The sequence below is a fragment of the Symphalangus syndactylus genome, chromosome 11 (genome assembly GCF_028878055.3).
Source record: "Symphalangus syndactylus isolate Jambi chromosome 11, NHGRI_mSymSyn1-v2.1_pri, whole genome shotgun sequence".
Lineage (NCBI taxonomy): Eukaryota > Metazoa > Chordata > Mammalia > Primates > Hylobatidae > Symphalangus > Symphalangus syndactylus.
In genome coordinates this window covers 21,203,618-21,230,803 of record NC_072433.2, presented here as the reverse complement: position 1 = coordinate 21,230,803, position 27,186 = coordinate 21,203,618, and the positions used below count along the sequence as shown (strand labels likewise).

Below are 27,186 nucleotides of genomic sequence, written 5' to 3'. Positions count from 1 at the left end.
AGGAAGAAAAGAAGGCAACAGGAGCTAGGAGAGAGAAGGACGTGGACAGGAGGAGGTGTTTGACTAGAAGTGCGTCCAACCAGGCCGGGCACAGTGGCTTATGCCTGTAATCCCAGCACTTTGAGAGGCCGAGGCGGGAGGATCACCTGAGGTCAGGAGTTCGGGACCAGCCTGGCCAACATGGTGAAACCCCGTCTACTAAAAATACAAAAATTAGCTGGGCGTGGTGGTGCACACCTGTAGTCCCAGCTACTTGGGAGGCTGAAGCAGGAAAATCGCTTGAACCTAGGAGGCAGAGGTTGCAGTGAGCCAAGATCGCGCCATTGCACTGCAGCCTAGGTGACAGAGCGAGACTCTGTCTCAAAAAAAAAAGGGTCCAACGGCTCTCCATTGCCCCCAAACATCCCTCACGTGACAACAGTGCCACAAGTTTCCCTGCCCCTGGGTCTGCAGCCAATGTTATTTTATCAGTTGAGAATCATGTCAGAAAATTAAATGCTCAAAAGAAATCTCAAGATTTCCCAGCCCTGAGGTTCTGACAGCTGAACTTGGCCCCTCCCACCAAGGCCCGTGGTCACATTCAAAGCCTCGGTAGCCGAAGCCACCGCGAAGCGTGGGGGAATGAGGCGAAGAGGGTTTGTGATGGTGGTGGGGATCCGGGCTAAGGTAGGGCTAAGGAGAGGGGGTGCCTGCGGCGGAGCTGTGGTTGGGGGATGTGGGTTTTGTGGCTGAACTCAATGGTGGGGTAGGAAACCAGGATCGGGGCTGGGTAGGGTGGCGTTTACACGTCCAGGAAAGTCTGGGGGAACTGAGCGGCTGAGACAGACAGAGAAAGACCTGGGAGTGGGCGAGGCGGGGGATCCCGGAGCCCTGGAATGCGGGCAAGCCCCTCTCGGGCGCCCGGGATTGGGCGCTCCCCGGAGCCCCTCCTCTCCGGAGCCCCTCTCCTCAGGCCCCGCCCACAGCGCCGGGCGCGCGCCGGGCCGCGGGGAGGGGGACCTGGCGGGCGCGGGGGAGGGGGAGAGGGAGGCTCGTGCACGCGCCTCACTAGCTGCGGGTGCGCGAGCCGCGCGCTCCCGCCGCCCGCGTCGCCATCTTTTTCCCCCTCCGTCTGTCTGTCTGCTGTTGGCTTTGTCCGTCTGCAGCGCCGCCCCTCGGCTCCCCGCCACCGGCTCGGCCCAGAGCCCCTTCCGCTCGCCGGGGCCCAGTCCCGGAGCGCCCCGGCCCGGCTGGCTTGGGCTGCGGTCCCGCGTCCATTGTCCGGCGGTCCGTCTGTCCGGAGGCGGGGCCCAGGGACCCAGAGCGCAGCGCAGCGCCGAGGCGCCGGGTAAAAAGACCCCCGAGCCCTCCCTCCAGGTCCGGGCTGGGGATGCGGGCTCCTCGCCCCCTCGCGGCCGCCGGCTGTCGGTCCTTTTGTCTCCGCTGGGGAGAGGGCCGGGGGCCAGCTCTGGCCTGGGGGGGCAGCCCGGGCTCACCCTCCCCGCTTCCAACCCCGATTCCTCCCCGGCCGCTCCTCCTGCTGCCTCTCGGGCGCGAGGCGCGGGGTGCGGGGCCCGGGGGCTTTTGCGCGGGCCGCGGGCACCCCGCCTCCTGGGGCCCGGCGGGGACGGCCCCGGCGTCTGACAGCCTGGGGTGGAGCTGGGGGAGGGGAGGATGGGCGTGGGCGTGCAGACCGGGGGGTATCAGTCCCCGCGTCTGGGTCTCGCAGAAAAGCTTCTAAATTTAGATTTCGGAGATTGTGTTGTCTAAGGGTTTGTCTGAGCCGCCTCGGAAGACCTCCGGCTCTTGTCAGGCTCTCGTCTGGTAATTGCTGGGAATTTACCTGGGCTCGTGCTTGAAGAAGCAGAGGGACCATCTCGGCTGATTAGACACACGCCCCAGACCCAACCCCACGGGTCAGGTGAACAGCCAGGCGGCTAAGTGACCAGCTTTCTTGTCCTCTCTTTTTTGGCAGATACAGATCATTTGGATTCAGTCGAGTTTGCTTTGCTCCGTGGGAACTGCACCAGAGCTGGAGGTGGGAACGCACTCTCTTTTCATCAAGCTGAGATTTCACCCGTTTTTTTTCTTGCTAAAGTCTGTGGTGTGCCCTAGACGCTGCAACCTAATACCTGTGGGAGAGCAGAGACAGTGTTCAGGGGAGACGTTGCACCTTCCCAAGGACTCTTAACCTTGCTCTGAAGACGGACAGAACTGCTTTCCTTTTAAAATGGAATCCCTTTAGACCTGAATCTCACCGTTTACCTATCTTCCCAGCCCATGTTCAGGCAGCTATCTATTTACATTTTTGGTTTGGTTTCAGATTTTGGTTTGGAAATTGAGGCAGTGTTAAAAGTAAAACAAAATGAGTGACCTTTAGGGCTGTACGTCTCTGGGTTTTATTAGCTTTAACTGCCTGTAAAACAGTCATCTGGCCTCTGAGATCTTGCTTTGTGGTCAAGAGTGTCCTTTCAGCGCCATTTATTTATTTACTTATTGATTTTCAACAGCCCATGACCCCACAGGCCTGTTTTTGTGGGTGCTTTTGTTATTATTTTCGTTTCCTTGTGTGGGAGGGGACTGTAATTGCTTATTTTTCTCTTGATCACTCAGGTGTGAAGTCCCATTGGGTACCATCTGGTCAGTTCCCCATTTGGCCACTAGGAGGATTATAAGATGCAGCGGGCACTGCTGATTTAAATACGCAGATACTCATCTCTGTCTTTTGACTTGGAGCTTTAATATTGAAATGTTGCCTGGTTCAAATTTTGGCCTTCCTTCAGAAGGGACTTTATTACCTTTATCTTACAGTTTCAATTTCTGATCTTGAAGGGAGAAAATATAAAAATTAGTCATATTCTGTTTTTTCTTCTATAATAAAGTATATATATATTTAGCCAAAATAGATTATCATATTAGAGGAGTATATTTTATTTTTTAAAATTTCTATTTATCTTTTTTTTTTTTTGAGACGGAGTCTCGTTCTGTCGCCCAGGCTGGAGTGCAGTGGCTCGTTCTTGGCTCACTACAACCTCCGCCTCCCGGGTTCAAGCAATTCTCCTGCCTCAACTTCTTGAATAGCTGAGATTACAGACATGCGTCACCACACCCAGCTAGTTTTTGTATTTTTAGTAGAGACGGGGTTTCACCATGTTGGCCAGGCTGTTCTCAAACTCCCGACCTCAGGTGATCCACCCGCCTCCGCCTCCCAAAGTGCTGGGATTACAGGCAAGAGCCACCGCCCCTGGCGGTTATTTATCTTTTTTTGAGATGGAGTCTCACTCTGTCGCCCAAGCTGGAGTGTAGTGCCTCCATCCCAGCTCACTGCAACCTCCCCTCCCCAGGTTCAAGCGATTCTCATGCCTCAGCTTCCGGAGTAGCTGGGACTTACAGGTGTGCACCACCATGCCCAGCTAATTTTTGTATTTTTAGTAGAGGTTTCACCATATTGGCCAGGCTGGTCTCAAACTCCTGGCCTCAAGTGATCTGCCTGCCTTGGCCTCCCAAAGTGTTGGGATTACAGGCGTGAGCCACGGTGCCTGGCCATATTTTTAAAAATATTAATAGAGCCTTCATTTCATTACCTTTCCACTTGGTGATTCCACACACATATAGGAAATCCAAAGTGTGATATTCATTCACTGCTTCCGTGAATAAAACAACTACTTGATTAGAAAAAAATGACATACACAAACAAAACTTAGAGAACATACACTATCAGCACTCAGTATATTGCCATCTAAATAGTTAAAATTGATTTTTATTGTATACATTTAGAATTTTATTTTGTTTTGTTTTTAATTAAAGGTCTGAAAAAGAACTGTGTTTGATATGCAGATATGCTAGAAGACTGCCTGAAAGCTGCTTCCTTTGCCACTTCCTGTGGAGGCCTGTCTTTGCCATTTGCGGTTTCTTTCTTCTTTTGGTAAGGGGAGGCAGGATCTGATTATAGGTTTGAGGTCCTTCTAGCTACATAGAGGAGTTAGTTGGCATAACAGGAGGTGAGTCTTCATTAACTGGAATACAAAGTATAGCTAGCAGTAGTCTCCCATAACTCCTCTTAAGGCAATAAACTATGATTTTATATTTGCTTATTCAATGTGAGTATAACTCAAGAAGGCAGGAACTGAAAGAAAACTTAGAGTGTGACCAGAGCCATATTCCTGTCTTTGGTAGGAAAGACAATCCCTTTTTATTCTCTGTCTTTATTCACGCTATCTTTCTAAGAAAATGACACAGCTATCGATACTAATCCATCTCAGATTCTCTAACAATGCTTAAGGCTGGGGCACTCTTTCTGTGGTTAATCAGGAACCTTCAGGCTTACGTATATATCCCCTCCTATATGGGGTGGGGAGCAGATGCATGTCTTGGTAGCATTTTTCATTTGGGGAACTTTTCTCTTTGTTCCTCCCACTGGTCTCTTTGCTACCCAGAGGCTAGATTGAGAAGAGCCTCTAAAGTTACTAACTTTGACCACCTCTCTGGAATGTGTGAGGAGGGCCAGGTGGTATTCCACACTGGGGTGTTGAATTAGTACTCATCAATGTGGATGGCATATGTCTCTTCTGGTGACAGCCCATCTTCAACATAAGAAGTTTGATTTGCTTAGTGCCATGTCATTCACAGTGCAGCATAGCATTGCGCCTGTATCACCAGATAAAGGCTTTATTTCCCATGCTTTTCTTATTTACAGATGCCTGTTGAGACATTTTCTGTCTCGCAGGGATGTGATGCCTTTGCTACCTCTAGGCAAGATAACATCATGAAAAATCCGCTGGTGTAGACTGCAGGGCTTGACTTCCAGTGGGCATGTGACGTGTGAGCTGCCTCCCTCTTTGGCTTCCTTTTGCTTCCTTTTGCAATTCATGGGGGTTATCCCCTTGAGCCCACAGTACTTCTAACCCTGGTTGCCTGAGTTTTACTTCCTCTTTTATCCTGTGACCTTGATCGTGATCACTTAACAGTATTCTGGATTCCAAAGATGGATTTAGAGTATAATTCTCTAAATCCTCTGAGGGAGTCCCCTCTTAAACTTTCTGGACCTTGATGTTAGGCTAGAGATTTATTCATTTCTTTTCTTTCTTTCATTAGTTCAACTATTTATAACTGGTGAGTTTTATATGCTCAGGAGCTGTTTTTTAAAGACATCTTTAAATTTTGTATAACTGCTGGGGAAAATGACATGTGCTAACAATAACCTTTTTTATTGCAGGTTAGCATCTTGCAAGGAGGTAGTAACATATCCAGTCGTGAAACTGGGAAAGACCAGAGCTCTTGCATCAGGGAAACATGTCCCGTCGGAAACAGACAAATCCAAATAAAGTTCACTGTGAGTATCGGGCTTTGTCTTCTGGAACCTGGGAATGGTGAGGGGTGGAATGGAAGAGTAACCTGAATTTAGGGGAGAGGCTCACACTAATTTGTGAAGAAGAAAAGTTTAAATGTAAAACACAGTTTGTTGAGCAGAAGAGAAAAAAAGAAAAGGGAGTAAATATTTTGGAAATGATGGATTTAAAGTGTGTTTGGTTGCTGGGGGAGGTGTTGGAAACGTATCTTAGGGGTATGTATACTTGATATATCTTTACTATAACCTTAACAAACAGTTATAGGATACCTACTCTGTGCAGATCCTTGTGCTAGATGTCAGGGCTGTAAAACAATATAAGATCTATAAGACCGTATTGTAACCTCAGATATATAAATATGAATGATAGTATATGCTAAGTGCCAAACAGATGCTGCAGATTGTATGTACTAGAGAAGTTCGGAGGAAGGAAGTTAAGAGAGCTCAGTGGACTGAAGTAGCAAGGGGAATGCTTAATGGAAAAGCCTCTAGACCATGTGCCTGAGCTGGGCCTTAGAGGGTAGAAAATGGATTTGAAAAAAAAAGAGGCAGGGAGAGGGAACATCAGGTAGGGAAAATGAAGTGAGCAAAGACAGAAGCGGGAATCCACGTGTTCAGAGGACAAGGAGACTTTATATGAAGCAGAGGTTTCATTTGTTCAAAAGTTAGAAGATGTGAGGTTAGAGATGCTTAACTCTACACTGTGGAAGCCTGAATGCCAGGCCAAGTTCAAAGTTCATTCTATAGTCTGTAGGGAACTACTGAAGGTTTTTAAGCAGGGAGAGGGGAGTGGCATTTAGAATACAGCGTTTTGGTACTATGAAGCAATTTGTGGGATGGATCACAAGAGGGAGAGGCTAGAAACCAGAAGGCCAGGTATACACTATTACCTTGTGTTGTTTTCAGCAGTGTCACATGCATGTTTTTCTTTGCTTTTTTTTTTTTTTTTTTGTGACAGTCTCGCTCTGTCACCCAGGCTGGAGTGTAGCAGTGTGATCTCTGCAACATCCTCCTCCCGGGTTCAAGTGATTCTCCTGCCGCAGCCTGCCGAGTGGCTGGGATTAAGGTGCTCGCCACCATGCCCAGCTAATTTTTTTGTATTTTTAGTGGAGACAGGGTTTCACCATGTTGGCCAGGCTGGCCTTGAACTCCTGACCTCAGGTGATCTGGCCACCTCGGGCTCCCAAAGTGCTGGGATTACAGGCATGAGCCACCGCACCTGTTGCATATTTTATTTCAGTAATTGCATAGTAAACTTCTAGAAGGCAGAGACTATGTGCCATATGTATTTCCTTATATATTCTCTCTACTTCTAGCACTGCTCATAGAAGGTGTTCAAAAAGTGCCTTCTTAAATTGACATTAATATCTACTCAGATTTGAGATAATTAGCCATTTTCCTATTATCTGGGAAGATAATCATTCCCACCCAAATGTTTGTTAAAAAGACAAATAGTGGCTGGGCACGGTGGCTCGCGCCTGTAATCCCAGCACTTTGGGAGGCCGAGGTGGGCCATATCACCTGGGGTGAGTTCGAGACCAGTCTGGCCAATGTGGCAAAAAACCCATCTCCACTAAAAATACAAAAAAAATTAACCAGGTGTGGTGGCAAGCGCCTATAATCCCAGCTACTCTACTCGGGAGGCTGAGGCAGGAGAATCACTTGAACCTGGGAGGTGGAGGTTGCAGTGAGCTGAGATCGTGTCACTGACTCCAGCCTGGGCAAACATAGTGAGACTCCATCAAAAAAAAAAAAAGACAAATAGTTCCCTATTATTATGGACTGATTGAGTAAAGTGCAGCAACATTTGAAGAGAATTGAGAGGTATAACAGATGAAAAGTTTGTAAAAAACAAAAAACCTATATATGTGTGTGTGTATATATATAAAATATATATACATAATATATATACTATATTACATATAATATAGTATATATATTATGTATATATGCTTAAATATAGCATATATTATATGTAATATAGTATATATATTATATATATATTTTTTATTATTTATTTATTTATTTATTTATTCTTTTTTTTTGAGACAGAGTCTTGCTCTGTCGCCCAGGCTGGAGTGCAGTGGCGCAATCTCGGCTCACTGCAAGCTCCGCCTCCCGAGTTCACGCCATTCTCCTGCCTCAGCCTCTCCGAGTAGCTGGGACTACAGGCGCCCGCCACCACGCCCGGCTAATTTTTTTTTGTATTTTTAGTAGAGATGGGGTTTCATCGTGGTCTCGATCTCCTGACCTCGTGATCCGCCCGCCTCAGCCTCCCAAAGTGCTGGGATTACAAGCGTGAGCCACCGCGCCCAGCTATTTTTTATATGATATATATAATTTTTTTTTTTGAGATGGGGTGTTGCTCTGTTGCCCAGGCTGGAGTGCAGTGGCATGATCTCAGCTCACTGCAGCCTCGACCTCCTGGGCTCAAGCAATCCTCCCACCTCAGCCTCCCGAGTAGCTGGGACTACAGGTGCATGCCACCACGCCCGGATAAATATTTGTATGTTTTGTAGAGACGGGGTTTCACCATGTTGCCCAGGCTGGTCTTGAACTCCTGAGCTCAAGTGACCTACCCACCTCAGCCTCCCAAAGTGCTGGGATTATAGGCATGAGCCACTGCAGCTGGCTAAAACCCTACATTGGAGAGGACAGATTAGTCAAGTAGTTGACAAGATAACTAAAATTTCTTAAAAACATACTATATAGGCTGGGCGTGGTGGCTCACCACTGTAATCCCAACACTTTGGGAGGCCAAGGCAGGAGGATTGCATGAGCCCAAGAGTTTGAGACCAGCCTGAGCAACATGGCAAAACCCTGTTTTTACAAAAAAATACAAAAAACCTAGGGCTAGGGGCATACATCTATAGTCCCAGCTACTCAAGAGGCTGAGGTGGGAGGATGGCTGGAGCCTGGGAGGTTGAGGCTGCAGTGAGCCAAGATTATGCCACTGCACTCCAGTCTGGGTGACAGAGTGAGACCCCATCTCAAACAAACAAACAAAAACCAAAAAACTATATCCCAGGCACTATGCACTTTATCTGAATCTTACTGGGTTACTTCAAGGTAGAAGACAAAATAGTATAAACAGGAATTAAGAGGGTTTTGATATTTTATACATTAATGAGATTACAATAGCAAACCTCCATATACAATTCTTTCTTCTATTTAAGTCCTGGAAAAGTGTAAAACAGAACCAGTTGGATGCTTCTAGGAGTATACTCTGGAATGGGGATGTGCAAAGGCTACTTAATACACAGATGAGTGGTTTAGGGAAGATTTAGAAATTGCTGCTAAAACAGCAAAATGCAGTGGGCTTGCATGTGAGGATTGTCAAGGAAGATAAAATGAAGTATCTTTAGCCGAGCTCGGTGGCTCATGCCTGTAATCCCAACACTTTGGGAGGCCAGTGCAGGATAACTTGAGGCCAGGAGTTCGAGTGCAGCCTGGGCAAAAAGGCAAAACTCTATCTGTACCAAAAATACAAAAATTAGCTGGGCAAGGTGGCACACACCTGTAGTGCCAGCTACTTGGGAGACAGAGGTGGGAGGATTGCTTGAACCCAAAAGGTCGAGGCTGCAGTGAGCTGAGAGAGCTGAGATCATGCCACTGCACTCCAGCCTGGGTGTTGGAGTGAGATCCTGTCTCCAAAAACAAAAAGAGAAAGAAAAAAATGAAGTATTTTAGCATAGGCCATCCATCACAGGGGTTTAGGATTGTTTCTCCTCTCTGGTTGATAAAAGACACAAGTGGCCGGGCACAGGTGGTGCACGCCTGTAATCTCAGCACTTTGGGAGGCCGAGGCAGGTGGATCATGAGGTCAGGAGTTTGAGACCAGCCTGGCCAAGATATTGAAACCCCATCTCTACTAAAAATACAAAAATTAGCTGGGTGCAGTGGCGGGCGCCTGTAATCCTGGCTACTCAGGAGGCTGAGGCAGGAGAATCACTTGAACTTGGGAGGCATAGGTTGCAGTGAGCCAAGATAGTGCCACTGCACTCTAGCCTGGGCAACAGAGCAAGACCCCGTCTCAAAAAAATAAATAAATAAATAAAAAGACACAAGTGTGACCCCAAGAAGGCATCTGGAAAGGTACTCTTAGTAGAAATGATAGGTTCACAAACAAGGCAAGTATAGAAGTTGGATGTTCACCTACAAAAGCCATCTGCCGAAGAGCCTGGTTAGATTTGAGGAAAGTAGCTGGTGGGGTGATGGTGTGATTGTAGTAAGGCCAGCGGAGCCACTTCAGGCTTGTGTGGCCAATGTCTATGCCCACGTAGCATATATCCATAAGCTCCATCTCCCTGCACCATAGTCAAAGCCAAGATGAGCTAGTAACGGAGTTGAAAAATAGATGGAGGCCAGGCGTGATAGCTCACGCTTGTAATCCCAGCACTTTGGGAGGCCAAGGTGGGTGGATCACCTGAGGTCAGGGGTTTGAGACCACCCTGGACAACATGGTGAAACCCTGTCTCTACTAAAAATATAAAAATTAGCGCCGGGCGGGGTGGCTCACACCTGTAATCCCAGCACTTCAGGAGGCCGAGGCCAGCGCATCAGGAGGTCAGGGGATCGAGACCATCCTGGCTAACACGGTGTAACCCCGTCTTTACTAAAAATACAAAACAAACAAACAAACAAATTAGCCGGGCGTGGTGGCAGGTGCCTGTAGTCCCAGCTACTCGGGAGGCTGAGGCAGGAGAATGGTGTGAACCTGGGAGGCGGAGCTTGCAGTGAGCCGAGATCGCACCACTGCGCTCCAGCCTGGGTGACAGAGCAAGACTCCGTCTCAAAAAAAAAAAAAGAAAAAAATTAGCTGGGCATGGTGGCTCATGCCTATAATCCCAGCTACTCGGGAGACTGACGCAGGAGAATCACTTGAGCCTGGGAAGCGGAAGTTGCAGTGAGCCAAGATCACACCACTGTACTCCAGCCTGGGCGACGGAGTGAGACTCCACCTCAAAAAAAAGGAAAAAAAGAAAAACAGATGGAAAAACAGGCCATGGAGGTGGGGAGAATATCACATATCCACAGTTGCAGAAATGAAGTTAGAGTCAAGCGAAACAACACTGTTTTGAGGTGGAGTAGGTGGGAGTTTGCAGGCTCTTCGGAGGTGGCCATTACAAGGGCCTTTACTGCGGGGCTGTGAGCACAGATGTTCAGCTACAACTAAAGAGCAGACCCCCAGGGAGGGGCTGTTTTCAGTGATGCATTTGGTCAGGGAGCCATGAAGGCTTCTCAGGTGATACACTAAGCTTGACTAAAGAAGAAAAGACCCTGAGATTTGCTAGTTTCAGAGGACCTTCTATTTATTTGTTATTTGGGAACTGAAGCTGACCCTACCCTTTTCAAAAGATCATCTTTTCATTGCGCATGACAATAGTGGCAAGTAGAAATAGGTAATTTCATTTTCTGACCATGTGAGTCTCCTATCACCTTGCAGTGAAATAGAACCAAGTAAATATATTTAATTTAATGCTGCTTGTCTATTAAAAGTAAATGAAATGAGGCCTAGCGTGGTGGCTCATACCTGTCATCTCAGCACTTTTGGAGGCCAAGGCAGGCAGATCACTTGAGGTCAGGAATTCAAGACCAGCCTGGCCAACAAGGCAAAACCCTGTCTCCACTAAAATCCAAAAAAATAGCTGGGCATGGTGACACACGCCTGTAATCCTAGCTACTTGGGGGGCTGAGGCAGGAGGATTGCTTGAACCCAGAAGGCAAAGGTTGCAGTGAGCCGAGATCATGCCACTGGACTCCAGCCTGGACGACAGAGCGAGACTTGGTCTCAAAAAAATAAATACACAAAATAAAGTAAATGAAATGGACTCAAGGTCTGGGGGGCAGGAAAGTCTGCATTAAGCTTTGCTTAAATATAAAAGTTAATTGACACTTGAGCAGAGTAATGGCTGAGTTTCATTAGATCTGCCTTCTGGGAAGATGAAGATTGTGTGGCATGAAACTAATAGGCCACCTAAAGGGATGTATTAAGAATTCCCAGGTTGGGCTCAGTGGCTCATGCCTGTAATCCCAGCACTTTGGGAGGTGGAGGCAGGTGGATCACCTGAGGTCAGGAGTTCAAGACCAGCCTGGCCAACATGGTGAAACCCTGTCTCTACTAAAAAAATACAAAAATTAGCTGGGCATGGTGGCGGGTGCCTGTAATCCCAGCTACTCGGGGGGCTGAGGCAGGAGAATCGCTCTGACCTGGGAGGTGGAGGTTGCAGTGAGCCAAGGTCGCGCCATTGCACTCCAGCCTGGGCAACAAGAGCAAAACTCCATCTCAAAAAAAAAAAAAAAGAAGAATTCCAGCCGGGCATGGTTGCTCACACCTGTAATCTCAGCACTTTGGGAGTCTGAGACAGGAGAAGTGCTTGAGGCCAGGAGTTCGAGACCAGCCTGGGCAACATAGTGGGACCTGATTTCTACAAAAAATTTAAAAAGTAGCCAGGCACAGAGCTCATGCCTGTAATCCCAATACTTTAGGAGGCTGAGGTGGGAGGATTGTTTGAGCCTGGGAGTCCAAGGCTGCAACAAGCTATGATTGCACCACTGCACTCCAGCCTGGGTGACAAAGCAAAACCCTATCTCAAAAAATATATATATATTTAAAAAAAAGAATCTCACTGCTGTAACCCAGCAACATTTGATGGATCCACATTAGAAGCCAGTGGGCAGCTGCTTTGGCACTCACTGGGTTTTTATCAGGACTGTTTTTATGTCTAAATCACTGGCATGATCCTTTCCTCAGAAATATCTGGATAGACTTGTATTTTGCCCACTTCACTTCATTAATAGACTCGTTACAGAGCTTTTGGAATAAAAGCCCAAAATTGTTATTAGTTATGGAAAAACTGCTGACGGGCTGAAATCTGTGTTAGACCTTTTCCCTACCTCCTTCCCCATTTTACCCCTTCTGAGTACAGTTTTTTTTTTTTTTTTTGAGACGGCATCCTGCTCAGTCGCCCAGGTGAGTGCAGTGGCGTGATCTCAGCTCACTGCAACCTCTGCCTTCCAGGTTCAAGCAATTCTCCTGCCTCAGCCTCCCAAGTAGCAGGGATTACTTGTGTTCGTCACCATGCCCAGCTAATTTTTGTATTTTTAGTAGAGACAGGGTTATGCCATGTTGGCCAGGGTGGTCTCAAACTCCTGATCTCAAGTGATCTGCCTGCCTCAGCCTCCCAAAGTGCTGGAATTGCAGGCATGAGCCACCTCGCCCGGCCCTGAGTACACATTTCTGTCAACTACTTGTAGAAAGGTTGAAAATACAGTCTGTTGTACACTTTCATTTAGTGTGTTTGAACTAACCAAACCGCTAAGCAAATGAAAACCTCTTTTACTTGAGAGACTTTTGCTTTCAGATTGTAAAACACATGAGTGACTTAAAACTTTCAACTTAAACTAAAAGCTTTACAAAGAGGAGGAATAAAAGCCTTTGAAGTCCTTTCTCTTATAAAAAGCACAACTTGCTTTGTTTTTATTCATTCTGTTAGCATCCTCGTGAAGTAAATGGCTATGTTCCCTACCTGCGATAGGACCGTGGATTACAAAGACTGTCAGCTAGAAATGGAATCCTAAGCTCCTCACTCCAAATACTAGCTCATTTTTCCTGAATTGGATATCTGCTCTCTTTTTTTTTTTTGAGACAGAGTCTCGCTCTGTCGCCCAGGCTGGAGTGCAGTGGCGCAATCTCAGCTCACTGCAAGCTCCACCTCCCGAGCTCACTCCATTCTCCTGTCTCAGCCTCCCGAGTAGCTGGGACTACAGGCGCCCACCACCACGCCAGCTAATTTTTTTGTATTTTTAGTAGAGAAGGGGTTTCACCGTGTTAGCCGGGATGGTCTCGATCTCCTGACCTCGTGATCTACCCACCTTGGCCTCCCAAAGTACTGGGATTATAGGCGTGAGCCACCGCGCCCGGCCTATCTGCTCTCTTAAAGAATGTTCCAGCTGCTTTACTTAATTGTAGTCAGCTTGAAATTACATTGTTTAACTGCACCAAGGACCCAGGAGAGAACTGTAAAATCTTTACCTTTCTAATAACTTTCTTTTTTTTTTTTTTTTTTGAGACGGAGTCTCGCTCTGTCGCCCAGGCTGGAGTGCAGTGGCGCAGTCTCGGCTCACTGCAAGCTCCGCCTCCCGGGTTCACGCCATTCTCCTGCCTCAGCCTCTCCGAGTAGCTGGGACTACAGGCGCCCGCCACCACGCCCGGCTAATTTTTTGTATTTTTTTAGTAGAGACGGGGTTTCACTGTGGTCACGATCTCCTGACCTCGTGATCCGCCCCCCTCGGCCTCCCAAAGTGCTGGGATTACAAGCGTGAGCCACCGCGCCCGGCCTATTTCTAATAACTTTCATCTCATTCCTCTCATCTGTTCTCCAAACTTGCTTACATGGCCTTGTTCTTATCTGGTCTGAAAAACCTTAACCAGGCCAGGCGCAGTGGCTCACTTCTGTAATCCCACCACTTTGGGAGGCCAAGGTGGGTGGATCACCTGAGGTTGGGAGTTCGAGACCAGCCTGACCAACATGGAGAAACCCCGTCTCTACTAAAAATACAAAATTAGCCGGGCATTTTGGTGCTTGCCTGTAATCCCAACTACTTGGGAAGCTGAGGCAGGAGAATCGCTTGAACTCAGGAGGCAGAGGTTGCAGTGAGCCGAGATTGCGCCATTGCAGTCCAGCCTGGGTGACAGAGCGAAAAACTCTGTTTCAAAAAAAAATAAAAAAAAAACCGTAACCAAATTGCAGACAAAGAGTATTTTCTTGATTTTGTATCAAAAAAAAAAAAAAAGGGAGAGAGAACACCTTGGTTTTTATTGTGAGAGTGTAGTTGACTCTTAGCTATTAATAGACAAATAAATACACATATTAAATAAGATGGCTGCCCTACATTAATATCTAGGGACCAGAGGATTTTTTTAAACCTACTCCAAAGGTCTCAAGACAGAAGGGAATAATAGTTCTAACATTATAAAAATAGGCAGTTCTGTAACACTTCTTAATCACTAGTATCTCCATAGATCACATTAGACATTATACGGCAGTTAACATGACATGCTTTTAGCAAGTCTCACTGCCTTCTTATGAAGGGATAATTCTGGACAATTTTATTTGGAGATTAGGTAAATAGTAACTACTGGAAGATAATTCACATGTCTTTTCTTATGAGGTCTGCTAAAATTGCTTCTTTTTTATGGTTTTTACATATTTTGCTTTATGGTGATGTTTAAAATAGGAATAGTCCTGAGGAATAAAGTTCACCTTTATTCTTTTTCCCAAGTCAGGAATAGACTAAAATATAAGAACACAAGCTTTTCTTTCCAAATTGCCAAAAAGGAATGACAGAATTAACTTCTCTCGGTTACACCAGGTGAGATTGCCTAAGAGTCCTAGATAGGCAAGTTGTATTGAACAGACTCCTCTCTGTTCCATGAAAGCCTCAATATTTAGACAACATCAATAGAAAAAAATAACTTTTGAGCTCAAGTTGGAGACGAAACTGAATTACTGACTCATCTTGAAAGGTACATATCCTTTTAGATGTCTTTTTACTAATCCAATGGTGAATCCAAGAAAGAGGATAGAATGTTTATTCTTAGTATGTTCTAAATCTAGCTGGTTTCTGTCTAAGTTTCTTTGGAGACCAGAAGTGTCACTGATGAGAAAGGTCTTCCCCTTGATAATTATGTGCTAGTACATAACATGTTCCTTAGTGCTATGTCTGCCCATAGCTCCTAGGTCTGAAAACATGCACCTACCCCAAAGAATTCAGTAACTATTCCAGTTGGCCCTTGGCCAGGCACAGTGGCTCATGCTTGTAATCCCAGCACTTTGGGAGGCCGAGGCGGGAGGATCACTTAAGGTCAGGAGTTCAAGACCAGCCTGGCCAACATGGTGAAACCCCATCTCTACTAAAAATACAAAAATTAGCCAGGCACTTGTGGTGGGCACTTTTAATCCCTGCTACTCAGGAGGCTAAGGCAGGAGAATCTCTTGAACACAGGAGGCAGAGGCTGCAGTGAGCCAAGATCACGCCACTGCACTCCAGCCTGAGACTCTATCTCATATTTAAAAAAAAAAAAAGTACTAATTGGCCCTGGTCTTGTTGCAGTGTAACCAACACGGAGAAATTAAGTATTTCACTTCTGCAAAGGACAAGGAAGTATTCCCCCATCGAATTCATTTTTTTTTTTTTGCTTTCTCTACCCAGTAATTTATATCCAATGTGTCATCTTGGATATTGTAAAGACGGGCTTAAAACAGCTTATTTTTCCTTTCCTTGAGGGATATGTAGCTAAGAGTACACTTTAACATGAACCACCTCCATTCCCAATGACAGTATGAGTCATAATAGCCATAATGTTAGTTACTGTAATCCAAGCATGATAACTCATGATGTGGTATCAGAACCATCATTTTTCCTTTGATCATATACTGGCCCTGATAACATAATTTTGCTATTTGAGTTGTATGTATCCGTTTCTCATGGTGTGAAGGAAACACTAACACTAGGATCAGAGCCATTCTCACACAGAGATAAGAGTTTGTTTTCAGCAAAACCATCTGAGGAAGCTTCTAACCTTCTAATTACATCTCTATTAGAAGGCGGTTAAGGAATGTAGACATAAGGCTGGGCGCAGTGACTCACACCTGTAATTCCAACACTTTAGGAGGTCGAGGTAGGGGGATCCCTTGAGAGCAGGAGTTGCAGATCAGCCTGGACAACAAAGTGAGACCCTGTCTGTACAAAAAATAAAAATATTGCCAGGCATGATGGTGCACACCTGTAGTCCCAGCTAATCTGGAAGCTGAGGAGGGAGGATTGCTTGGGACTGCGAGGTTGAGACTGGAGTAAGCCATGATCACACCACTGCACTGTAGCCTGGGGGAGAGAATGAGACCCTGTCTCAAAAAGAAAAAAAAGAAAAAGGACATTACAGTTAGATCTGAGTTTGAATACTTGGTTCCACCGTTAACCTTAGTTTTCTCCTAAGTAAATACAGATAGTAATACCTACCACACAGAGTTTTGCAGAGAATTAAGGTGAGGTGATAACTACAAAACAACTTACCATAGAGCCTGGAGCTTGCAAGTGTCAAACTATTATTAGTGTTTGGTAGCTGGCATATAATAGATGCCCAATGAATGTTTGCTGAACGAATGACTAAGGGGAATCACATGAAGCCTATTCCACATCAAGTCTTTCACTGCCCAAGGTCTAGGAGTGCAGGTCAGCTCACCATTTAGTTCCTCCCACGTCATTGTATCCTATCTCAGAACCTGAGCCTGTGTACTTTCCTTTCTGTCTTCAGCAAGAAAGGGCCTGGCTATTGTCAGACATTTCACTAGGGCTTTTTATTATTCCCTCTTGCTGGCTGGTGAATGGGGACTGTAGTTTCTACTCTGACTGAGATAATAGAAACCTCAAGAAACCCAACTCTCTTTTCTCCTTATGCCTGGTCTCCTGGAAATAAAAGGGCACTTATACTAACTCTTCAGTAGCCTCATGGATCCCAAGCAGAGTTCATGAGAAGTAAATGCAAAATCAAGGATAGGTCCGGGGCTTCGGGATACTACATTTAAAAAAAAACTGCACCGGCTGGGCACGGTGGCTCACACCTGTAATCCCAGCACTTTGGGAGGCCGAGGCAGGCAGATCATGAGGTCAGGAGATTGAGACCATCCTGGCTAACACGGTGAAACCCTGTCTCTACTAAAAAATACAAAAAAATTAGCTGGGCATGGAGGCGGGTGCCAGCACTGTACTCCAGCCTGGGTGACAGAGTGAGACTCTGTTTCAAAAAAAAAAAAACTGGACCAAGAAGACTACATGAATATTATTTGTTGTAAATTAGCAGTGTGTTTCAGGAAGTTTGTTCTTCTGCAGAAGTGAGTTCATATCCTTCTTCTAGTCCACTATTCAACCAGTTGTTAATTTTCTCATGGCTAATTATGATAAACGTTAGAAAGAATGTCAAGGAAGAACTTCCAGAGTACGTTTTGGAAGAAGAGTGGATGAAAGATGGGGTTAGAGACATTGTTATTTAGAAGGATGATTTGAAGCACTTGTTTATAGTCAGAGATAAGACACTGAGTCAAGACCATAATGCTAGTACATTAAAGTACAAAGACTTGGCCCAGATTTGTTGCCCTGTCTTCATCCCATCACTTTGCCCCTTCTTGCCTCTATCTTCCCAATCCTAATGGAAGGTTGTAAATGGATTTGAGAGTCTGCAGTTACATTTGTGAAGTAGCAGTTGATCACCTTTTGAAAGGAGTCAAGACTAGGAGGATTTAAGAGGAGCAGGTGATGCTTTCTAGAGCATCTGGCTTACTGCCCAGGAAGAGCAGCTGCACCCAGAAGCTGTTGGAGGCAGCAAGCTGACTTGGAGTTGAATGACTCCACCACAGGGTACCTGCCTGTCTCCTGCCTTTGAATGGTCTGACCTTCCAACCAGCTTGCCTGGGGATATGCTGCCCAGCTGGTGGCCTGACTATTTTTCCTTGTGACCACCAGGGGATCAAGTATTTGCTGGGCTAGAAGAGCAAGCCCGCCAGGCGATGATGAAAACTGATTTTCCTGGAGACCTTGGCAGTCAGCGACAAGCTATCCAACAACTAAGAGATCAGGACTCCAGTAGCAGTGAGTTCTGCACCTTCTGGTAATGACTCAGGGCAATGGGAGAAGAATTATCAGAGTGTGTGTGCTCTGGGGATTGTGCATGGGGGTTGGGAGAAAGACATGAAAAAGGAGATATGTGGATCCTCAGTGTCCCCAAAGGTGGTCTAAGGTGTGTGGGCATATGTTTATCCAGAAAAAGAGGACAGGTTTGGCATTTTATTTATATATATATATATATATATTTTTTTTTTTTTTTTTTTTTTTTTTTTTTTGAGGCAGAGTTTTGCTCTTGTTGCCAAGGCTGGAGTGCAATGGCGTGATCTCAGCTCACTGCAACCTCCACCTCCCAGGTTCAGGCAATTCTCATGCCTCAGCCTCCTGAGTAGCTGGGATTACAGGCATGCACCCCCACGCCCAGCTAATTTTGTATTTTTAGTAGAGACAGGGTTTCTCCATGTTGGTCAGGCTGGTCTCGAACTCCCGACCTCAGGCGATCCACTCGCCTCGGCCTCCCAAAGTGCTGGGATTAGAGGCGTGAGCCACTGCGCCTGGCCGATATATATATATTTTTAACTTATGGACTACAGGACTTGGCACAGTGCCACATACAGATAGGTGTGTTGGTTGTGATAGGCAAGGATATAGGAATAAATAGTGCTCAAGCAGTCCCTGGGTTAGGTCAAATGAAAAGAAAAAATATCCCTGTCTCCTAGGATCTATGTATTTGTAATCAATAAAACATAAGGGTGGCATTAATGAAACCTTGCTTGAAGGCCCAGTTTTAATGTTAAACAAGAAGATTTGCTTAGTAATGAGGTTATGCAGTGTATAAAATGCTAACGTCAAGGTCTTCCCATACCAATTCCCTAAGAAGATCCCTGTGGTTAAGACAGTAGCTGTTACCAGTTGAGCCTCATGGATTGTCTGTCTGTCCTGTGACCTGTCTGAACAAACACGTCTTGAGATGTGTTTTCCTAGGAAGATTTCAGCACTTTCCCCACCTCATCCATTTGATATTGGTTATTATTAGTACGAATTCAGAATGACTTTTCCAATTTTTCACCACATTTGAGGCTGGGCTGGGTGAAAACGGAGAGAGGACTCTGCAACCTTCTAGGAACTTGTTTCCACCCAAGCTAATAATTAAGCAACATCAACAACATAAAATAATTTAGAAATTAATTGCTCAGGCACAGAAAAATGAACCCAAACATGTCTGGAAAACCTATGGAAGCCACCACTTTCTTGAGTAGCAGGTGGGAATTACAATATCTGCGAAAGTCTAATAGGTTTCCATTCTTTTTTTTTTTTTTTTTTTTTGAGACGGAGTCTCGCTCTGTTGCCCAGGCTGGAGTGCAGTGGCACAATCTCGGCTCACTGCAAGCTCCGCCTCCTGGGTTCACGCCATTCTCCTGCCTCAGCCTCTCCGAGTAGCTGGGACTACAGGCGCCCGCCACCACGCCCGGCTAATTTTTTTGTATTTTTAGTAGAGACGGGGTTTCACCGTGGTCTCGATCTCCTGACCTCGTGATCCGCCCGCCTCGGCCTTCCAAAGTGCTGGGATTACAAGCGTGAGCCACCGCGCCCGGCCTAGGTTTCCATTCTGAAGGATGTACTATCCCCGTAGACAGTACACATTTTAAAAAAATTTTTCTAGTAGCGAGATATATTTGGATTATTGCAAAATTACAAACATATATTTGATATATCACTTTATATTAAGTTTACAAGTATTTCAAATAAGCTGGTGAGAAAACATGGTGTGATGGAATCTGTGCCAATCCTTCATTATTGAGTTGGATTCAAATGAAAGGAGCTTTGGGCTAGGGAATAAGACACACAAACCATAGCTCTTTCTAGGCCCCAAATCCAGTCCACCAATTGCCTGGAGTATCTAATAAGGACACATGTAAGTACTAGCAGATGATTTGGTTAGACCTTCTCATGAAGAAAGGGAATGTAACTAGTTTTGCCCAGGAAGAAGGGAAATATGTTGCTCACATACTGGTAGATTTAGATATTATGCAAAGGGTAGTAGAGAAGACAGGCACACTGTTAGCTAGGAAATCTGAGTCTCTTGCGGACAGCCTGGTGAGACTCTGCCCTGTATTTCTCTCTTGCTCACATTAGGCCCAGAAGTCCAGGATCCAGGTGGGGTTAAGATAGGGCTGGAGTGTGACAGCTTCCCTAGGCTTGGCTACCTCTTGTGATCTTCAAGGTACTAGCACTTTATTTTTCCCTTTCAGAAAGAACTACATTTGTTATTTGTTTTTCTGATCCGTTTTCATTTTCTATTTTATAAGTAATAGAGAAGAAAAATCAGCTCACATAAACCTCGCAGTTTCCCCAGCCACAGGCAGACCTCCCCATAGCCGCATCCTACCCCTAAAACTAAAACAAACACAATTCCTTTGTTAGTCACAAGAAATTACATTTCATCCTAAAGAATGGCCCGTTCCTTCCACTTAATGCATTCAGTTACCCATCAGATAATCCAGATAATCAACAGAAACAATGGACTTACTTAGTTTAGAATGCTGTGTTACAATAGTAGAGTAAGAACCGAGTGAGTCGGATACCACTGCAAAGTGCCTGAGGTTGGTTGCTGTGCTAATTTTTCCACTGTAATGAGCAGCCCTTTCCCCATAAAGTGACATCATTTCAAACTAATTTACTACTGCTTCCTCTGCTGGTAAGAGGGAAGAAAAACTTGATGTTTCTGTAAGTGTGCCTTGGGGTTTGCTGGGAAAGAAGAGATTAGTGGGGTTCAAAGTAGAATAGTATAGTGACACCGTGGAGAAGTTGTGCAGGGGACTCGTGGCGAAATCAGTGGAAAGTGTTGGTGAGTCAGAGGTGGTGTACAGTGGGAATGAGCTCAGTGTAAGGTGCTTGGGGAGGTGTGATTTGAAGTGTGAGATATTTGAAAACCGTGAGTCAGAAAGATTATTTTTATAATCATGTAGAGGGCACGATAACCATTTCCAATGCAGTTTTGCCTCACATCTTCCCTTTACGTGTGTATGGCATAACAAATGACAGCTATAGCTGGTTTCTACTTGACATAATATGTACCCAACAAAACTATATAAACTATATTATGGAAGATCTGAACATGTTTTCTATTATAACTGCCAACTCTAGGGTGGAGAGCAGCTCAGGATGTATTCATGCAAAAATCAGAACAAGTGACCAGTTTGTGTGTTCCAGGTGACAGTGAGGGTGATGAAGAGGAGACCACACAAGATGAAGTCTCTTCCCACACATCAGAGGAAGATGGAGGGGTGGTCAAAGTGGAGAAAGAGTTAGAAAATACAGAACAGCCTGTTGGTGGGAACGAAGTGGTAGAGCACGAGGCAAGTGACAATGGCCGCTGGGTCCAGGTCCAGCAATGCCCTACCCTTCTGCCTGCCCTGATGCTGCTCACCCCGGTGGCACAGTCTTGCCTCTGATTTTCTCCTGGGCCTGCACAGGAGGCCTCTTCCTTCATGGCACCAGAACCCACACCTCAGACTCTCAATTCTTGCCACACTCAAAATTCCTTTTCCATCCATGAATCACTGCGCCCATGCACAGCTCTCTTTCCTACAGCTCCTCACGTCTTTCCATACAGGAGAGCCACTTTGGTGAAGTAGAAAGCTGATTTCCCAAGGTGGACTCTTGAATGTGCTTGCAAATCTAAGTCAAGGTGTCACCTGGAGTGCCACCTTCTCACTAACTTGTTTCCTGAGGATTCCTGAAAGGAACATGACAGGAAAAACGCTACCCCTGTCTGCGGAGTTTATCTTCAGGGAAAAAAATCGATTGGCTCTCTCTGAGGCAATCCTGTGTCCTCATGGCTGCAAGCCATAATTCCCTTTCAACTATTACTTTTTCCTTCAGCCCACAAAGGGAAGCTAAGAATAACATGTGCCATCAGTCTGCATTCCTTTTAACAGGATACCCTGTTTAAAAAGCTGGGGCAGGGAAGAGATGAGTAAAGAGTCCTAATGAGTTGCCTGTTTGTTGAATCACAGGTCACAGGGAATTTGAATTCTGACCCCTTGCTTGAACTCTGCCAGTGTCCCCTCTGCCAGCTAGACTGCGGGAGCCGGGAGCAGTTGATCGCTCACGTGTACCAGGTATGGATTGGGGAGCTGTGTGCTCTGGAACACAAGTGTGGGCAGCTTGTCTGTAGCCCAGATCTTGGTTTGGCCTTTGTCTCTCTCTGGCTCCTGAAGGAGACTTGGGTTGTCGCTTCTGTTAAGATTCGTCTTAGGGAGGCTGGACGCAGTGGCTCACGCCTGTAATCCCAGCACTTTGGGAAGCCGAGGCGGGTGGATCACTTGAAGTCAGGAGTTCGAGACCATCCTGGCCAACATGGCGAAACCCTGTCTCTACCAAAACTACAAAAATCAGCCAGGTCTGGTGGCACGCGCCTGTAGTCCCAGCTACTCGGGATGCTGTGGCAGGAGAATCGCTTGAACCCAGTAGGTGGAGGTCGCAGTGAGCCAAGATCACGCAATTACACTCCAGCCTGGGTGACAGAGTTAGACTCTGTCTCAAAAAAAAAAAAAAAAAAAAAAAAAAAAATTCAGCCCAAAGCCAGGCGTGGTGGCTCACACCCAGAATTCCAGCACTTTGAGAGGCTGAAGTGGGGAGGATTGCTTAGTCTCAGGAGTTCAAGACCAGCCTAGGCAACATAGCAAGACCCCAGCTCTACAAAAATTTTTTTTAAAATTAGTTGGGCATGGTGGCATGCACCTGTAGTACCAGTTACTTGGAAGACTGAGGTGGGAGGATAGCTTGAGCCTAGGAGCTTGAGGCTGCAGTGATCATGCTTCAGCTAGGGTGACAGAGTGAGACTGTATTAAAAAAAAAAAAAAAAAGATTCTGCTCCAAGCTTCCAACATTTTAGAAAATAAATGAGATATATTAGATAAACGTGTTCTGGGTTTCTGGGCAGACACACTGTGAAAATTAAGTGATTTTTTTTCTAAATTATTTAATGCATATTTTAAATAGTGAAATAGAAACTAATGTATACTAATAATGAGGGCTTTGTGTTAAAGAAAAGAAAATTAGTTAACATGGGCCAGGCGCAGTGGCTCATGCCTGTAATCCCAGCACTCTGGGAGGCCAAGATGGGCGGATCACTTGAGGTCAGGAGTTCAAGACCAGCCTGGCCAACATGGTGAAACCCTGTCTCTCATAAAATACAAAAAAATTAGCCAGGTGTGGTGACGTGCGCCTATAATCCCAGCTACTCGGGAAGCTGAAGCAGGAGAATGGCTTGAACCTGGGAGGCGGAGGCTGCAGTGAGCTGAGATTATGCCACTGCACTCCAGCCTGGGTGACAAAACGAGATGTGTCTTAAAAAAAAAAAAAATTAGTTAACACAAATGGTGTGTTAAAAATTAGTGTGAACTGAATACCAGACTTCTGTGTTCTTTTTACCATGATCCAATCACAGGGCACCTGTACCTCCTGGTCGGTGTTGACAAGGCATCAGCACACATGGCAGCCTGGGCTGGACCATAAATATAGTTGGTTCATGAGGACAGGTATTTCTTCAGAAGACTATCTTGAAAAGATTGAGAAAGCAAGATATAAATACCTGTTGCATACCAGTATTCCAGGCCAGCTTCTAGATTTGGCCTTTATTGTTCCCTTAACATGTATTTGTACCTGCATAGTGTGAGCCAGGGAAACAGAGAGAAATTAACCGAGACATGAATTCCTCTTAGGCTCTGAAGAGGCCTCTGGCGCCCCACTGTTGCTGGTTTTTTTTTTTTTTTTTTTGAGACAGAATTTCACTCTGTCACCCAGGCTGGAGTGCAGTGGTGTGATCTTGGCTCACTGTGAACTCCACCTCTCAGGTTCAAGCGATTCTTTTGCCTCAGCCTCCCGAGTAGCTGGGACTACAGGCGCCTGCCCCCACACCGGGCTAATTTTTGTATTTTTAGTAGAGATGGGGTTTCACCATATTGGCCAGGCTGGTCTCGAACTCCTGACCTCATGATCCACCTGCCTCGGCCTCCCAAAGTATTGGGATTACAGGCATGAGCCACTGTGCCTGGCCCCCACTGTTCCTTAAGTCAACCACATGTCCCAGAATGTAGGCAGAGCTCAAGCTAATGAAATCTAAGCAGTGGTCTAAATGGCCAGGGCCTCTAATGTAAGAGACTGACTTTTCTAGGGGCTAAACAGAATACTTGCAAGTTCCTTATTCTGAGACTAAAGAAAGGGGACATTTCCCAAAAGTCATTTCTAAGTGGGTGCAGATTGTCCTGGAGGTAGCACAAGACTGACAGATCAAGGCTCTGTTTTACAGCACACTGCAGCAGTGGTGAGCGCCAAGAGCTACATGTGTCCTGTCTGTGGCCGGGCCCTTAGCTCCCCGGGGTCATTGGGTCGCCACCTCTTAATCCACTCGGAGGACCAGCGATCTAACTGTGCTGTGTGTGGAGCCCGGTTCACCAGCCATGCCACTTTTAACAGGTCAGCTGGGCACTTATCCCTGTTGTGCTGGGAGCAAATTACTGGGTGTGAGTTCTGCTTTCTGAAGTCAAAGCGAAGGCTAGAGATACGTAATGCAAAGGCAGCTGATGCATGCTCCTTGGAAGTACAAGTAAGAAGGCTAGGAAATATGCCTATTCATTCACGTAGCCCCAAAGGAAAATGAATTCCCATTTATTTTCCCATCAGAATATGTTCAACTAGAAAGAGATGTAGGCAATTCCAAGAACACTCATGATAAAGCATGGAGAAAGAAGTTATAGGGTAGAGAGGACCCTGGCATGAGGATGCAGTCTCCACCGTATCCTAGGAAGACTGGAACGTTGTGTCCTTGTCCCGTTTGTCTAGTGTACAGTGCAGAGTCTGCCTTTGCATGCAGGCAGTGCGAGGGAAGGAGGTGAGTTGGTGGCCCTCACCTTGCCTGAAGGAGGTCTCCACCTCCAGGAGCCTCCATTCCCGCAGCAGGACTGCCCCTGCAAAGCTCTTATCAAAACCATTATTCTGGCTTGAGTGAAAACGCCAAGGGTTTGTCTGATTTCTGGTGCATTGCTGTGGCAGGTGGCTCAGTCATTACCTCCAGATGGGCTTTTAGAGTTGGTAGACACCCAGCCGGGCGCAGTGGCTCACGCCTGTAATCTCGGCACTTTGGGAGGCCGAGGCGGGTGGATCACAAGGTCAGGAGTTTGAGACCAGCCTGACCAATGTGGTGAAACCCCATCTCTACTAAAAATACAAAAATTAGCTGGGCATGGTGGCGTGCGCCTGTAATCCCAGCTACTTAGGAGGCTGAGGCAGGAGAATGGCTTGAACCTAGGAGGCGGAGGTTGCAATGAGCCGAGATTGCGCCATTGCACTCCAGCCTGGGCGACAGAGCGAGACTCTGTCTCAAAAAAAAAAAAAGAACAGAGTTTGTAGACAACTCCCGCGCGAAGAGAAGGGATGGAGCAGTAGAAGAGGTCCACCAAGCATTCAGACTGACCCCTTGTGCTGAGAGTGGAGCCACTGGCCTCATAGGAAAAGAACAAGGCAGGGCTGGAGTCCCGACTCTTGCTAGAAGGAAACACTAACCATCCAAAATGTTTGTTTTCCAGTGAGAAACTTCCTGAAGTACTCAATATGGAATCCCTACCCACAGTCCACAATGAGGGCCCCTCCAGTGCTGAGGGGAAGGACATTGCCTTTAGTCCTCCAGTGTACCCTGCTGGAATTCTGCTTGTGTGCAACAACTGTGCTGCCTACCGTAAACTGCTGGAAGCCCAGACTCCCAGTGTACGCAAGTGGGCCCTACGTCGACAGAATGAGCCTTTGGAAGTACGGCTGCAGCGGCTGGAACGAGAGCGCACGGCCAAGAAGAGCCGGCGGGACAATGAGACCCCTGAGGAGCGGGAGGTGAGGCGCATGAGGGATCGTGAAGCCAAGCGCTTGCAGCGCATGCAGGAGACAGACGAGCAGCGGGCACGCCGGCTACAGCGGGATCGGGAGGCCATGAGGCTGAAGCGGGCCAACGAAACCCCGGAAAAGCGGCAGGCCCGGCTCATCCGAGAGCGAGAGGCCAAGCGGCTCAAGAGGAGGCTGGAGAAAATGGACATGATGTTGCGAGCTCAGTTTGGCCAGGACCCTTCTGCCATGGCAGCCTTAGCAGCTGAAATGAACTTCTTCCAGCTGCCTGTAAGTGGGGTGGAGTTGGACAGTCAGCTTCTGGGCAAGATGGCCTTTGAAGAGCAGAACAGCGGCTCTCTGCACTGAACCACACCATCCTGCCTGCCCTCCTCCCCACCTACCTACCCACCTACCCACACCCACAGCCACGAGGACCAGTGCTGCTGCCACCCACGAGGCCGTCCTTGCTGCCAGAGGCAGGCCTGGGTTTGTTGCAGGTGGACCTGAGCAGCCCTTGCATATGGGAGCAGGATGATGGGGTCAGGAGGGACCTGGCTCAAGGCAGCTCTGGACAAGGGAGCAGGCAGTCCAGAGAACTGGCCTCCCCAGCCCACTGCCACAGGCCGTGCTTCTAGGACTGTGGGGCCCCTGTGTGGCCCATGAAGTTGTGAGGTCAAATAAATTAATTTTATCTTTACTGCCCCTTTCTTGCTTTTCTTTCAATGTCATTCTAGCAAATGAAGTGATCTAGGAGAAACCTGGGTGGAAATTTTCAGACAGTGGCTTCTGGTGGCTTGCCCTTTTCTTAGGGAGGGTGCTCCTCAGCTTAGGCTGTCCAAGCAGAGGTCCTTATTTGGGCCTTTACAAGTTGCCGAGGAATTAGCATGACACCAAAGAAAGAACCGATGTTGACTGTGATGATTATTCCCACAACCGTAATGAAGATTCCTGTGGTCCCAAGGGCTATTTAAACCTAGCTTTCCTTTTCCGAACTCAGAAGTCTTTCCTCATAACTGGTGTTTTCTAAAGACTATGCAATACCTTCAACTAGGTGTGCAACTTTTCCCAGCAATATTGTCGAACATTTACAATTCTAGACAGTAGTCAGCTGCATCTAGCAATAGGCTCATAGAAATAGCTCCAATATTAAGGTCCACAGCACCAAGAAACTCATGTTTGCATTTTATTTGTTCACCAGAGGCAAGGTAGGAAAATAAGCTCACTGAAGAAAATCCAGAATTAAGGTGGTAAGAGAGCTCAGGTCAATAGTGGTTAAGGCTAGGGCAAAATGATTACTCTGGCAGGTTGTATGACTGCCAAACCATGGAGGAGACAAGAGCTGAGGTCATTTCTAAAAA

The 27,186-nt window shown here is 46.5% G+C and overlaps 2 protein-coding genes across 9 annotated transcripts in view; one reads left to right on the top strand and one right to left on the bottom strand.

The window, feature by feature from the left end:
- ATXN1L (ataxin 1 like) overlaps positions 1-27,186 on the bottom strand; it is a 41,840-nt gene that overhangs the window by 1,680 nt on the left and 12,974 nt on the right. Inside the window, exon 3 of the transcript XR_010114151.1 lies at positions 1,823-2,111. The gene's annotated coding sequence lies outside the window, so the exon portion shown is untranslated. The remainder of the gene's footprint in view (positions 1-1,822; positions 2,112-27,186) is intronic.
- On the top strand, positions 1,060-26,525 carry ZNF821 (zinc finger protein 821). Of its 8 annotated transcripts, none has more exons than XM_055298503.2 (9): positions 1,060-1,327; positions 1,955-2,017; positions 3,787-3,904; positions 5,195-5,311; positions 17,849-17,974; positions 21,161-21,306; positions 21,967-22,071; positions 24,264-24,430; positions 25,540-26,525. In XM_055298503.2, the coding sequence occupies exons 4-9, from the start codon at positions 5,272-5,274 to the stop codon at positions 26,192-26,194; spliced, it is 1,239 nt and encodes a 412-aa protein (XP_055154478.1). In that variant the 5' UTR covers positions 1,060-1,327; positions 1,955-2,017; positions 3,787-3,904; positions 5,195-5,271; the 3' UTR covers positions 26,195-26,525. The 8 variants fall into 8 exon arrangements, with proteins under 8 accessions (XP_055154478.1, XP_055154477.1, XP_055154481.1 ...); XM_063611682.1 differs by lacking the exon at positions 1,060-1,327 and adding an exon at positions 1,670-1,803; XM_055298502.2 differs by lacking the exon at positions 3,787-3,904 and having other exon boundaries at positions 1,251-1,327.